Source organism: Pteropus vampyrus, unplaced genomic scaffold (genome assembly GCF_000151845.1).
Source record: "Pteropus vampyrus isolate Shadow unplaced genomic scaffold, Pvam_2.0 Scaffold22, whole genome shotgun sequence".
NCBI classification, from domain to species: domain Eukaryota; kingdom Metazoa; phylum Chordata; class Mammalia; order Chiroptera; family Pteropodidae; genus Pteropus; species Pteropus vampyrus.
Window position 1 is genome coordinate 1,912,674 of NW_011888803.1, and position 14,469 is coordinate 1,927,142.

At 36.6% G+C, this 14,469-nt stretch overlaps 1 protein-coding gene across 2 annotated transcripts in view; it reads right to left on the minus strand.

The window, feature by feature from the left end:
- USP33 (ubiquitin specific peptidase 33) overlaps nt 1-13,851 on the minus strand; it is a 49,341-nt gene extending 35,490 nt beyond the window's left edge. For both annotated transcript variants that reach the window (XM_011355529.2, XM_011355528.2), the window contains exon 1: nt 13,641-13,851. In XM_011355529.2, coding sequence (XP_011353831.1) covers nt 13,641-13,679 — 39 coding nt within the window. In that variant the 5' untranslated portion in view covers nt 13,680-13,851. The remainder of the gene's footprint in view (nt 1-13,640) is intronic.
- Between the last annotated feature and the right edge of the window lie 618 nt (nt 13,852-14,469).

Sequence of the window (14,469 nt, forward strand, 5' to 3'; positions counted from 1 at the left end):
TGTCTTATGGGTAAGAGCAAGGTCTCTGAAGTCAAATAAACCTGAGGATACCAGTAAGAACAGAATGGTATATCTAACTTATGGGGTTTTACAAGGATTAAATGAGTTAATACGTGTATGTGCGCATGTGCGTGTTTATATACCCACTGTACTACATATACATACACACGAAATTTTATTAGGCATTCTGCATCATTCCTTTATACAGTTTTTTTATATGACCAATAAGGTCTGATACCTCCCCTCCTCCATGAGAGCACCAGTTTAAGACTGAGGTAGTTTCTCAAATCAATTATAATTTCCTCAATATTCTTTAGAAGTTTCTTCAATTCCATTAAAAAACAGAAGACAAAGTGTTTTGCAATACAAATAAACTCAATTTCCTCCAAGACATCACAATGTTACAAATGTAACTTATAAGAAAAAAGACTAGAAATACTATAATGTCACTAACTTTTATCTATCTCCACTGCAAATATTACAAATTATAGAGCTAACCGATATACAGAATAATTTCCAAGTAAAAGTCTCAAGTCTAATTCAGTCTTCTTTGGGCTGTACATGCTTAATAAGAGAGCTTTTCGTGCCCTTAGTTCATCTTTGGGGTTTCAGAAGACTTGGAAAAAATTAAGAAACTTACTAGGAAAGAAGAAACAATTGTAAATGTGCTGAAATATTAACGCATTAGTAAAAACATTAAATGGAAAGGTTTAATTAAATCGAATCAAATAATGAGTACAGTATTATACTGCTACCTACAAAATACAACAGGAATCACTCTGGGGTTAACAGTATATAATCATTATTTCTAAACATTACATTATTTCTTAATATTAAATAAGCCATGCTCCAAAACTTTCAGAACATTGAGTTAAACTTAAAATAACTTAATATTTTCCATTTCTTATGTTTAGGGGAGGTTTTGGCAATCTTTCCAAGCCACTTCTCAATTCCTTTTGTGATTAGGTATCTCTTCCCTCTTATCTAATTACTTCCACTGCCAGCCATGATGGAGTAACAGGGACCATATTTACCCTATCATCTCGATAAATAAAAAGCCAGAAAAGATATATAAAACAATGGTTTTCAAGGAATTGGACAATAGGCAGTGCAGGACACAGATCTCCAAGAAGATGAAAACAAGATGACTGCCCCAGCTTACAGCCTGGAGAGAATTCATAGGCTACAGTACAGGCAGAGACAGTTGAAAATTCAGGGAGATCAAGGGCTAGAAATCATAAAGCAAAGTAACAGAGAGGAACAAACTGAATAGAGAGCAAGTGAATTCACAAGATGTTGTACAGGGCTACCATCAAATCTTTAGCTGAGTACTGATGAGCACGTGCATGTGATTAATCTACTCTAAGTGGCAGAAAGAATTACTGGAAAGGAGTAGGTAGAACAATTTCCAAAGCCAACACAGGTTTGTTTGTGTTCCCACCAGCCAGAGTTTTAAGATTTCATAATATAAAAGGAATAAAATAGAGTACTCAGAAAGGTCTACCTTTAAAAAAAAAAAAAAACCTCAAGACATACAAAAAAGGAACTATCTAACTCACAGTGAAGAGGGAAAAAAAGAGACCCAGAAATAACACAGATGACAGAATAAAGTATATACATGCTAAGGAGAGTGAAAAAAAGACCTAAATCAAGTTTCTAGATGTTCAAAAAAACAGTGTCTGAGGTGAAAAATACAGTGGATGAGGTTAACATCAGATTAGACAATGCAAAAAAATAATGAATTTGAAAACACAGCAAAAGAAACTATTCAAATTGAAACACAAAGACAGAGAAAATTAAACAAGAGCATTACTCAGCAGGGTGGAAAAGTCCAAATTTCGTGAAAACTAAAAACCTACAAATTGATGCAATACAACAAACCTGAAGCGCAATCTATATAAACAAACTACACCATGGCATATCAAAAACAAGCTGCTTAAGACGGGCAACCAAAATGGCGTAGATGAGAAAGGCTATGTTCATCTCTCTGGTGACCAAATCAAAGTTGTGACAGAAACAAGGAACAGCAGCAAGGAAATATTGCCTGGGATCTTGATGAACAAGCCATACAAATAGGGAGAAATCCAAGAAAACACCTGGCAACGGCAGAAGGTAGGATGAGGAAAGGACGCAGGGCGACCCGGTCTCCAGTGGCTGAGTGAGACAGGGGCTGCAAAAGCGACAGAGGCCTCTTAAATGGGCCATGTCCACAAGCGAATTTTCACGGTGACAGACCTGTTCACTCTGAGCACCAGTGCCAATTAGGCTGCGCACAGGGGGCACCAGGGACTTACAGGGAGACATTGTTGGAGTGAGGGCCAAGGGAAGACTCCCTCTGGACAGAAGTGCCGGGGGTATCCATTATTCTCTGTTGAGCCCTCACCCCCGCCAGGGCACGGACACAGCACCGGCACTGCCGTGAGGTCATCGGACTGGATAACAGAGGTTGCTCCGCCCAGAGGATTCCCTGAAACCCCACCTCTCCCAATTCGCAGACCCACCCAAGCCACATCCAGGTTTATCCTCAGTGAGTCAGGTGCTCCTTGCTGAGCAGCGCCTCAACTCACACTGGAGGCAACTGGCCTCAGTTCCTGGCGTGGCCTTTTGAGGCAACTATAAGCACAGTATCTGTAGAGTGCTTGCTGAATCTTAACAGGTGGCCTCAAAGGGGGAGAAGCATGGGCTAAATTTGCCCTGCAGATGAACCCCTCTCATGACTGTGCCACTGGACACCTAAGTCACAAATCCATACTAATAAGACCAGGAGACTTAGGAGCTTTGCTTAGTACATAGAAACAGACACAGAAAGACAGCCAAAATGGGAAGACAAAGAAGCAGAAAACGTATGACAGAACAGAACAGAGATCCAGATATAATGGAGTCAAGTAATCTAACAGATGCAGAGTTCAAAACACTGGTTATAAAGATGCTCAATGAACTTTTGGGAAATTTCAGTGAGAACTTCGACAAAGAGATAAAAAACATAAAAATGGAAATGGAAATTATAAAAGAGAACTAGTCTGAAATGAAGAACACATTATCTTAAATGAGAAGTATATTAAATGAAATAAACAAAAGAATAAACAGAGTGAATAAAGAAAAGGATCAAATACCCTGTCTAGAGGACAGGAAAGCCAAGGACACACAATCAGAATGGCAAAAGATAAGATGCCAAGACAATAAAAATAATTTAAGGAGAATATGGGACACTATTAAGTGTCCAAATATCCGTCTGATCGGCGTAATTGAAGAAAATCAAGATGTTGAACAGCTGTTTGAAGAAATAATGATGGAAAACTTCCCTAACCTGGTGAAGGAAATGGACATAAATCCCCAGGAAGATCAGAGAATTCCAAAACTCAGGGATCCAAAGAGGCCCACACCAAGACACATCATAATTTAAATGGCAAAGGTTAAACAGAAAGAAATAATATAAAAAGCAGCAAGAGAAAAACAGAGAGTTACTTATAAGAGAAAACCCATAATTCTGGCAGCTGACTTCTCAAAAGAAACTATGCAGGACAGAAGGGCTTGGCAATAAATATTCGATAGGATGAAGACCCAGGATCTACAACCAAGAATAATTTATCCAGCAAAGCTATCCTTTAGAATTGAAGGACAAATAAAGAGCTTCCCAGACAAAAATAAGCTAAAGGAATTTATCACCACCAAGCCAGTATTACAGGAAATGTTCGAGGGACTTCTTTAAGAAGAAAAAACATGTTTCAAAAATAGGAATAAAGAATGGTAACAACTACATTCCTATCAATAAGTACCACAAATGGAAAAGAATTAAGTGCTCCAACCAAAAGATAGAGTGGTTGAATGGATAAGAAAACAAGACCCCTACATATGCTGCCTACAAGAGACTCACTTCAGGTTAAAAGACTAAAAGGAAGAGAATGGAAAGAGATATTGCTCTGATGGACCTAGAAGGTATTTAAGTCAGACAGAGAAAGATAAACACTATATGATTTCACTTATATGTGGAATCTAAGGAATAAAAAGAACAAACTAATCAAAATCAGACTCACGAATATAGTGGACAATTTGGTGACAGAGAGAGGGGAGGGAGGTTGGGGGGCTGGGAGAAAGAGGTGAAGGGTTAAAAAGTACAAATCAGTGGCTGATAGATGGTCACGGGGATGGGGAGCATAGCATAGGGAATGCAGTTAGCATTAATACGTTGGCTAGGTGGAGGGTCAGGGGAGGGAGGGAGAAACTGGGGGGAACCATTTTACAAACTATATAGAGATGTCTAACCAATGTACTGTAACGTGAAACTAATTAAAATAAATTTTAAAAATGAATAAAGAACGGCAATAACTACTTATCTATCAACAAGTAGTTCAAATGAAAAAAAAAATGCTCCAGTCAAAAGATAGAGTGGCTGAATGGATAAGAAAACAAGACACTTAGAGGGTGCCTACAATTCACTTCAGATTAAAAGACACACAAATGGAAAGTAAAGGGATCTTTCAGGATGGACCTAGAGGGTACTGTGCTGAGTGGATTAAGTCAGATAAAGACAAATGTCATATGATTTCACATACATGTGGAATCTAATGAACAAAAACAAACAAACAAACAGAAACGACCTCACAGGTACAGAGAACATTTTGATGGTTACCAGATGGAAAGGGGGTTGGGGGTTAGAGAAAAAGGGGGAAAGGATTAAGAAATAAAATTGGTAGTTAGAAAATAGTCATGGAGATGGAAAGTATAGCATATGGAATAGAGTCAATAATATTGTAATAACTACAGTGTCAAAAGGGGCACTAGATTTAATGGGGTGATCCTTTGTGAGTTATATAGATGTCTAATCACTACGTTGTATACCTGAAACTAATATAATATTGTGTGCCAACTATAACTGAAAAATAAAATAATACTTAAAAGATGAAGGCAAAATAAAGACTTCTTTAGACATACAAAACCTGAAGGAACAGCAGCATATATGTACTATAAAACCTTCTTCTATTGATAAACATTCACTTTGTTTCCATAATCTGTCATGAAAAACATCCCTGTAAATATAACCTTATATGGGCCATTTTGTAAGAATAGATTTTGCAAGATTACGTTCCAAAAATACTCAACAACTTTCATTTCCATTAATAATATAAGGGAATACCATTTTCTGCACAGCAACACCATTTTCTCTACTAGCAATAGGCACTGTTTTTTACTTTTGTCATTTGATGGATATATTGCTATATTTCACTAGTACTTTAACTTACATTAGTTGACAATCAGTGAGTTTGAGTATCTTTTCATGAATTCGATGGCCTCCTAGATTTGCTCTTTCATTAACTGCCTCTTTAAATATTTTGTCCCTTTTACTAATGAGGTTGATAGCTCTTCTTGTAAAATTAATCCTGCCTTCTAAATTGCAAATATTTTTTTGGAAATTTACTATTTGTTTATTAAGTATTTAATTTTTAATTTTGGTAAAATATATAACATGAATTTATCATCTTAACCAATTTTAAGTGTACAGTCCAGTAGCATTAAGTATATTCACACTGTTGTGTAACCAATCTCCAGAACTCTTTTCATCTTCTAAAATTAAAGCTCTAACAGCAACTCTCCATTCTTCCTCCCACTACCCTCTAGCAACCAGCATCCTACTTTCTGTCTCCATGAATTTTACTAGTCTTGGTACCTCTTAAGTGGAATTACATACAGTAAGTCCTTTTGTGACTGGCTTGTTTTACTTAGCATAATGTCCTCAAGGGTCATTCATTGTAGCATGTCAGAACTTCCTTCCTTTTCCTAGTTGAAATAGCATTCAATTGTATGTATATACCACAATTAGTTTATTCATTTATCCATCACAGGACACTTAGGCTGCTTTTACATTTGGCTATTGTGAATAATGCTACTATGAACATGGCTGTACAACTATCTCCTCAGGTCCTGGCTTTCAATTCTTTGGGTTTATACCTAGAAATGATACTGCTGAATCATATGGTAACTCCATTTTTAATTTCTTGAGGAATCGCCATACTATATACACATACACTACCAGCCATAACGGCTCCACAATTTTAGATTCCTACTTCAATACATAAGAATTCCAATTTCTTAACATCCTCACTAACACTTATTTTTGTGTTCTTTTCTGATAGGCGCCATCCTAATTGATATAAGTTGGTATCTCAGTGTGGTTTTGATTTTCTTTTCTCTAATTAGAAATATTAAGTATCTCTTCATGTGCTTGTTAGCCATTTATTTATATATCTTCTTTAAAGAAATGTCTATTTAAGTCCTTTCTCTTTTCTTTTTTAATCAGGCTATTTGCTTTTTTGTTGTTGATTCGGAGGAGTCCTTTATTTTCCGTACATTTAACTCCTTATCTCACACATGATTTGCAAATATTTTCTCCCATTCCATAGGTTGCCTTTTCACTATGTTGATTATGTCCTTTCATGCAGAGAAATCTGATGCAGTCCAACTTATCTATTTACTTTTGTTGCCTGTGCTTTTGGGTCATGGCCAAGAAATCACTACCAATTCCAATATTACAAAGTTTTCTCCCTGTATTTTCTTCTAAGAGTTTTAGTTCTTATGGTTAGGCTTTTGATCCATTTGCGTCAATTTTTGCATGTGGTGTAAGATAAGGGTCCACCTTCATACTTTTGCCCAATACCTTTTGTTGATAAGACTATTTTCCCCCATTGAATGGTCTTGGCACTCTTGTCAAAAAACATTTGACCATATATGCAGGGATCATCGCTAGGCTCTCTACACTATACCATTCATCTACATGTCCATGTCAATGCCAATACTGTTATTAACTTTCTTATGGTATCGTCTATCATTAAAGATTTTTCTTTTAACTTTTATAAAATCAAACGCCTTTTATTTTATAATAGCTTCTGAGTTTCTCATATTTTACACAGCTAAAGCTGTAGAAGAACCTTAAATCTTTTTTACAAGGCTTTAATCCATCTGGAGTTTGACAGGAACCCAGTTTTTCTTCCAGATGGGCAGACAGTTGTACCAGCACCACTTATTACATAATCAACCCATTTGCCACTGAACTGTAATACTATCTTTACCCTTTATTAAATTTGCACATATTTCTGAATTCTCTACTTTGCTCTGCTCATCTGTCTATGCCAATACCATATTAATCTGATCACAAGGGCTATATCGAATATTTTGATAACTGTAAGAAATTTTTCTTTCGCTATTCCTTTTCAGTCTCCATTGCTATTCTGAGTACACTGGCAAACAGTCTTACTTCTCATTTTCCAATATTAATAACAATAACTTAATTTTGTTTTAATGCATTTACTAGAACCTCTAACGCGACTTTAAATATAAAAGTGATCATGATCATCCATACTAGGATCCTTATTTTAATGGTTTTGCCACTTACGACATTTGCTATAATTTCCTTCTATTCTTAATTTACTTAGTTTTTTTAATTAGAAATGGTCTTGATAAACTTTATCAAATGCCTTCTCAGCAGCTTACTATATTCTCTGCTTCATTTGTTGATATAAGCTATTAACAGATTTAATACTAATGATCCTTGCATCCGTGGTAGAAGCATAAAAATATAGTCTTGAAGGTTATACTCTGCATGTTGCCTCAGAGTAAAGAAATGGGAACTAGAGAAAGATTAAAATAAGATCTCTTTGTTCTGCTATTAATTTTCTGGTGACTAAAACAACATTTTAATGAGAATCTGTGCAAACAAAAGCTAACAATTTGTACCAGTATTCCCTACAATTAAATGCAACACTCAAAATAGAAGGCCCTTAATATTCTAGTTACCTGGTTTTACTCAGTTAATTCTCTCTGGTTAACAAAATCATTCTTTTATTCCTTCTTTTGATAAAAGACTTATTGAGAGTAAGGTATTCAGATACAGGAGGGTAAGACATCAAGGTTTCTTAGCTACTTCAATTTCTTCTCAAAGTGTACACCAAAAGAAGGCATGCATGCTTTCATTCTGGTCTGATAGTATCTTCAGGGGAGATAGGTACTAGACATTGGAAAAGATGGTCAGCATATGTGAAAATGCTATTTGTTCAGTCTACAAATGTAGATTCTACAAAACTCACTCCTCTAAATATTTGTCATTCACAGGTTGGGAATCACTAAGGAACACACAAGAAAATTCAAGCATTGCATGAAAGGTAAGGTGTTATATAATTTGACCTCAATTTGTCTTTACCTTTGTAATCTTTTATCTGGCAATTTTTTCCTCTATCTACCTTAACAGGACTGCTTTAATTTTCTCAGCCATAATGATGGTAATAATAGACACTGAAAAAATTTCCAGAACGAAATTATTGCATTCATGCTCTATGATGCACACGTTTGAGGGGCTCAAGTGTCCATCTGCAAATTTGAAATTGCTTCTGAAGATATTACTTTTAAGAGAGGGAAGGAATAGCTTAGCAACACAATCTCCAAGTTTCACACTTGAAAGTCTAACCCTGCTATCCTAATAACAGAGGAGCAGATATTCAAATTTTAATATTGGAAAAGCACAGGGACCTGTTATTAATATTTGTTACACATCAGGATATAGTTGGTAACCTAATGAGAACCTTTTAATATTGAGAAACTGCCTGCATTCCACTGGACAGTCTATTCCAAAAAATAAAGGTATTTATAGAGTCAGATCCATACAAATGAGAGAAAAAATTGCCAGGAGAAATTGTAGCTAATTTAATAGTGATACAATTCAGAAGGAGGTCTGTACTTACAAGTATTCAATATTTTTAACAAAAATCTTGATAAAGACACAGAAGGCAAGCCAATGAAATCTAATTATAAAATCATAAAAAATAAGTTTTTAAAGAAAAAATAAACTAGAAAAATGAGCTAAAATTAACAAGGATGGATGTAATATTCTATATTGGGATTCAAAGAATCTACTGTCTAAAGTGAGGCCAAAAAAAGTGTTTCAGGTATTGACAGTCTAGATACTAGGAGATATATGTAATAGTGCAATTCTTAGTCGATTTTTCAATAGAACACATTTCAGAATAAAAAACAAGTAGCCAGTCTTACTATACTCATAAACTAAGTAGATTATCTGAAATATTTTATTTATGAAGAATATCAAAGCCACAGAATAAGAATGCCTTCCATAAAAGGCCTTAAAATAATTTGAAAGCTATATAGGACAACACTGTGGCCAAAAGCAAAGTTTCTCGAGCAAGGATACTTGGGTTCAAGTCCAAGCTCCGCTATGTGCTCAGTTTGTGACTAGGTTTAAGTTACTTCTCTGAGTCCTAATTCCCTCATCTATAAAACTGAGATAATTACAAATATCTACCTCACGGAGTTTTGGGGGATTATATATTATATATAAATGTTAACTATTAAGAGGAATAATTGAAAGTATGGATGCTTAGACAGCAAAAGGCAAAAATTAGAGTACTTGACAAATGTGTTCCTATTATTTGGACATACTAATCAAAGTAAGAGGGATCTTTTCTTTTTATGTAACTTTTTTGAAAAAGTTAAAAACAGCAAATCCAATCAACGGTGAAGATTTTCAACGATTAAGAGCTATCCAAAAATGGAAGGTTGAACCTTTGAAAGTAGGATGTTCCCCCTCACTCTTACACACACAGACTGGATGACCAACAGTCACAGGCGGTGTTTCAAAGGAAAGCATTTTGCACTAAAAAGTCAATTTTAAGATTCTCTAATTACAGAAAAAAAAAAAAAATTGATTTGTCTATCAGTAGTTTCAACCACTACTGTTCCACCACTACAACTAATCTGCCTAGCCTGAGCGTACCATTTTAAATATTAGGCTTTAGAATTATTTTAATTGCAAAAATGCAGTACTATAATAAGCTTATGGCTAATTTTTCCATATTTACTGTAGAAGAAAACTGCTACCCCAAATAGCAAGCCAAAAAAACTGATGAAGTATCAGTGGAAAAGGGCACAATAACAAGAAGAAAAGTTAATTTCATTTTTAAATCAATCCATAATACATATTCATGAGGAATTTTAACCTATGAAATCTACTGATGAGTACTTAAATAACTGTTTCTTGTTCTTTAAATATTCTGATAAACACAAACTCCCTTAAACCTTCATGCAGATCTCACAGTTCTTTAAATCCTCCCCTAATCATTCTTAATTTTCATTCAAATCATAACACATGAAAAAATTTAGTAGTAATTTTCTAATTTCCCTCTCCCTAGAAAGATGTCTCTTTGACACTGAACAATCTAATCAGTGAGAATGCCTTACTAAATCTATTAAGAGAACTATATAATCTCCTGATTTCTCTATTGGCAATCTATCTGTTCTAGAATCTATTTTTAACACTGCCACAATAAATGATCCAAAATACTAACTCCAATCTGGCAACCTCACTCTAAATAAACTCCTTTGAGATTTGTGAACATTAATTAGCATTTCCAATAAAGAAAAAAAATCCAATAATGACAAAGTAGTCAACTGTAGCCTTAACTGGTTGAAATAATTGTGACAAACACTTAGAGAAGAGGAGAAGAGAAGGAGAAAAAGGAAACTGAGAGGGAGGAAGAGAAAGGGAGAACAAGAGTAAATTAATATGGCAGAGTTGTAATAGAGGCTCAAACCAACTGATGGTAATTTTCACCCTAAATCACTTTTGAGTAAGATGAAGGGGTGATTAAATAATAGTACATCAGCATTACTAGGAAAGTCTTTAAAACTATTTATGCAGACCATGTAAAAACATGGAAAAGCAAGTGCAACCACCATCTTCAAATGAGAACCACTCTAAGAATTTTTCTCAATTTTTTTTGTTTACTAGAATACTGGTGATTATTTAAAGATAAAAATTTATTCATCTAAATAATGCTTCTACTAAAAATATTAGAAATTCCTGTTTCAGGATTTTATAAATTGTTAAAAACTACAGAAAATGGTCTTACTTTATGTCACGTTCAGTTTCATATTTTCACCATTATTACATACCATACTTTAGGACTGTGCTAGACCCTGGGAATACGGAGACTAATTTAACAAAGGCTTACAATCAAGTATGAGCCAAACACTATAAATTTAGTGGGGGTGGCAGCACTGTTCAAATCTCCACCTTACTATCTCCCTCTTGAGACTGATCATCTACACTCAACTTTATCAACTCTTCAACAGCATGCAGCTCATTCTGCATTCATGTTGATCATATATCTCTGCTGATCAAATACCTTCAATGAAGTCTTTCATCATTTGCCTTTGTCATTTCCTATTACTAACTTATACAAACCATAACATTATCAAAGTATTCTACTGATCTTTTCTCAGATGTAACTTCCCAGGAACCTAACCTGTTCGTTTTAGAAATGCCCTACAATATTTGCCTGCTAAAAACTTTTCATGGCTCACTCAACTCAAATACCATCTCTACCAAGACCCAATCACAAATGTCTCCCTCCTCCAAATTCCTGATTTATAGTACTTATAAGGCACTTATTATAGTTGTGTTCAAAAACAAACAAACAAACAAAAAAACCTCCCCTACTTGACTGCAAGCTTGACTATAAGTTCTTTGAAGGCAGAAATTGTGTTTTCATTCTCTTTATTTTCCAAAGGGCTGGTAGACTTACAAGGATATATACCTCTTTAGCCTTCTAAAGTAACTTTTTAAAGGGACATTTATTTTGATATATGCATTGTTTCTTAAATATTAGTTTTCTTAATACATACATATATTGTACAAAATTCATACTCCTTTTTATAGACAATTCAATCATTGTACACATCTTGGACTCTTTAGAACGATCCCATTTATCAAAATGCTCCTGCAAACACATGCAGACTTAAAAAAAAAAGTTTAAAAACACTTAAAAAAAGCTGTTACTTGGTACTTTCTTTTTTAGAAATGACTATATTTCATATTCCTCACCAAAAATCTTTCACCATTTATATACTTCAATTTCTTGCAGAGTGCACAGTCTGTCATATGTCATAGTTCACAGTGCTCCAATATCTATCTAAATTCCAATTTATATCAAAGGTTACTTCGGCAAGATTATTTCAGGCTTTAAGAAAATTCTGATCTTTTACACAATCTCAAAATGCTTCTGTCATGGGAAAAGACTTTACTTATTGGCATTCCTAACTCAGAGGATTGGCATGAAGATCAAGTAAGACTCAATGTGAAAGGTCAATAAAAATTCTAACGGCAATAAATAAATGTAAGAATTATCTCAACTCAAAATTTCAAATATTTAAAAGAAACTATTTACTACGATCTAATACCATTAATTTTCACATGTTATTTACTTATTGGTAGGCTATAAAGAGTTCGCTAAAGACAAAAAAGTGAAAGTTGGCTATAAACCAAATCAAAACTAAGAAGCAATCTTACATAGACTATCTCTCTTGCAAACGGCAGTAAGTCAAATATTTTATCCCTGGAATATGTTTTTGTACTGTCCTTTTTTTTTTAATCCTACAAAAGTAAATGACATAATATAAAGACCCTGGCATAGTGTAACTTACAATTTTTCTTAAAATTAGCATTGTCTTTAAATAAGATTCCTACTTTTGCCCTTATTTATATTAATAGTATGAATTCACTAACAATTTTTGTACTGTTCAGGCTCGCCAACAATATTTGTTTGTACAGGTTCAAAGTCAATAGCCTATTATCTGATTTGGTCATAACTTTGCAGATAATACAACTGTCTCAACCAGAAATGTAACTAGGACAACCTTATTATTTTTTGAAACAGGTTTTTCTTAAAAGAAAATAATCATTAAAACTAAAAAGTTCTATAATTCTATATATCTATTAAGCAAGAAGTCTAGAGATCTTTGTGGTAAAATTCATCTTCAGTTTCAAGCCTATACTCCTGCCAGAATTTTCCCTTCTGGACCAATTTTCCAGCCTAATACTAATTATATGGGAATGTAAACCCTAAACATAGTTAAGTGGAATGCAAAATACCCAGAAGAATGTCATCCAAAAGCTCAACTTGCACCCTGTAAATATTCAAATCTAGAGCGTTTTGTAGTTGGTAAATATGTTAAGAGTGAAGGTTTGGGACACAACACTCTGAAAATTTAACCCAAACAAAAGCTGCAGATGGACAGACCATAAGAGGTAACGTCTGAAACAGTATGGGATCAAACATTGGTCGAAGAAAAATTCCAGGGACGATGACGCCCAGGTTTTCCCGTTCATAACAAAACTAACGGGGCCTCGGGGCGGCACGAATGGGTACCAGCACCCCGACTACGCCGCAAAGCGAAACCAGGACCCAGGAGCCAGCGAGCTGCGGGGTTTTCTCTGCGCCCACCGTGAGGGGCCGGAAAGCAGGAACGGGGAGACCTCCAGAAAAGGAGTGAAGCCTCTCTCGGAGACTCGCTTCACCACCCTTGCCTCCCGCTTCCCAATGGAGCGGCCCCTGGGGACCTTTATCTACGATTGACTCGCGACCTCCGCCGACCCCTGCCGAGGCGGCCACGAAATCATCCCTGCAATGCTGAGCACTGAGGCCTTCTAGCCCGCGCGCCCACTCCCATCCCATACTAGAAAAAGAGGCCGACGCAGCGGCTGCAGCTCCCAGCGCGCGGGAGCAAGAACCGAGACCAGCTCCGAGAGGCAGGCGAGACGCCCTTCGGCCCCGCGCCCCTCCCAGCAGCGACGCGCTCACCTCCACGGCCTTCCCCACGGGCCCCGCCAGCGCGGCCATCAGTGGCTTACGGCCGCACCTCCACAGGCTCGTCTTTTCCTCTCCTGGCCTCGGAGAGGGGCGGAGTCGCGTCTGGACGGCCGGAAAACGGCTCAGCACCGCAGCCTGCGGGGTCCCCGCCTCCCGCACCCGCCACTTCCCGCAGCAGCTGCGGCCCCTTCCGGTGTTTCCGCGGCCGCCCCAGGCGTCTCGGGCGTCGCGGGAGGGCGGGGAGGGGCGGGGCTGTGAGACGCGCCCGCCCCGCAGCTGGGGTGTGGCCGCGGAGTCCCAGCCCAGGTAAGGAGACCCAGGCTTGCCCTCACCTCCGAATTTGTTAGTGATACAGGGACCGCGTACCTGCAGAGCACTTTCAGGCTTTGAGCACTTTTCTTTTTTACACGTGTTACCCCCCTCTTCTACTGTCACATTACGACGATTGGCAGGTCTTGACGCGATGCATAACAGAATCTGCATTACCTGTGGCGACTGAAGAGCCTCAGGTTACTGACCTTGTACAGAGAAATATTAGACAACTCAATTCAACACTGCTTTCCCTCCTCTCCTCTTTCTTCCAACTTCTTAGGACCTAGATTCTCTGAAAGTAATTGTATATCCTTTTCCACATTTGTAAAGTAGAACTTCATCTCTCGCATTTTCCCCTAGGCCAAAATCAAGAATATCAAATCAAATATTTATTGAAACCTTAGTATCTGCTTGGTGCCTAGAGCATTGGAAGAGACCTGCCTTCTAATTTATGTAATTGTTAAAATTCATTCAAATGATCGATATGCAAAAAGTAAAAACAGTTAAA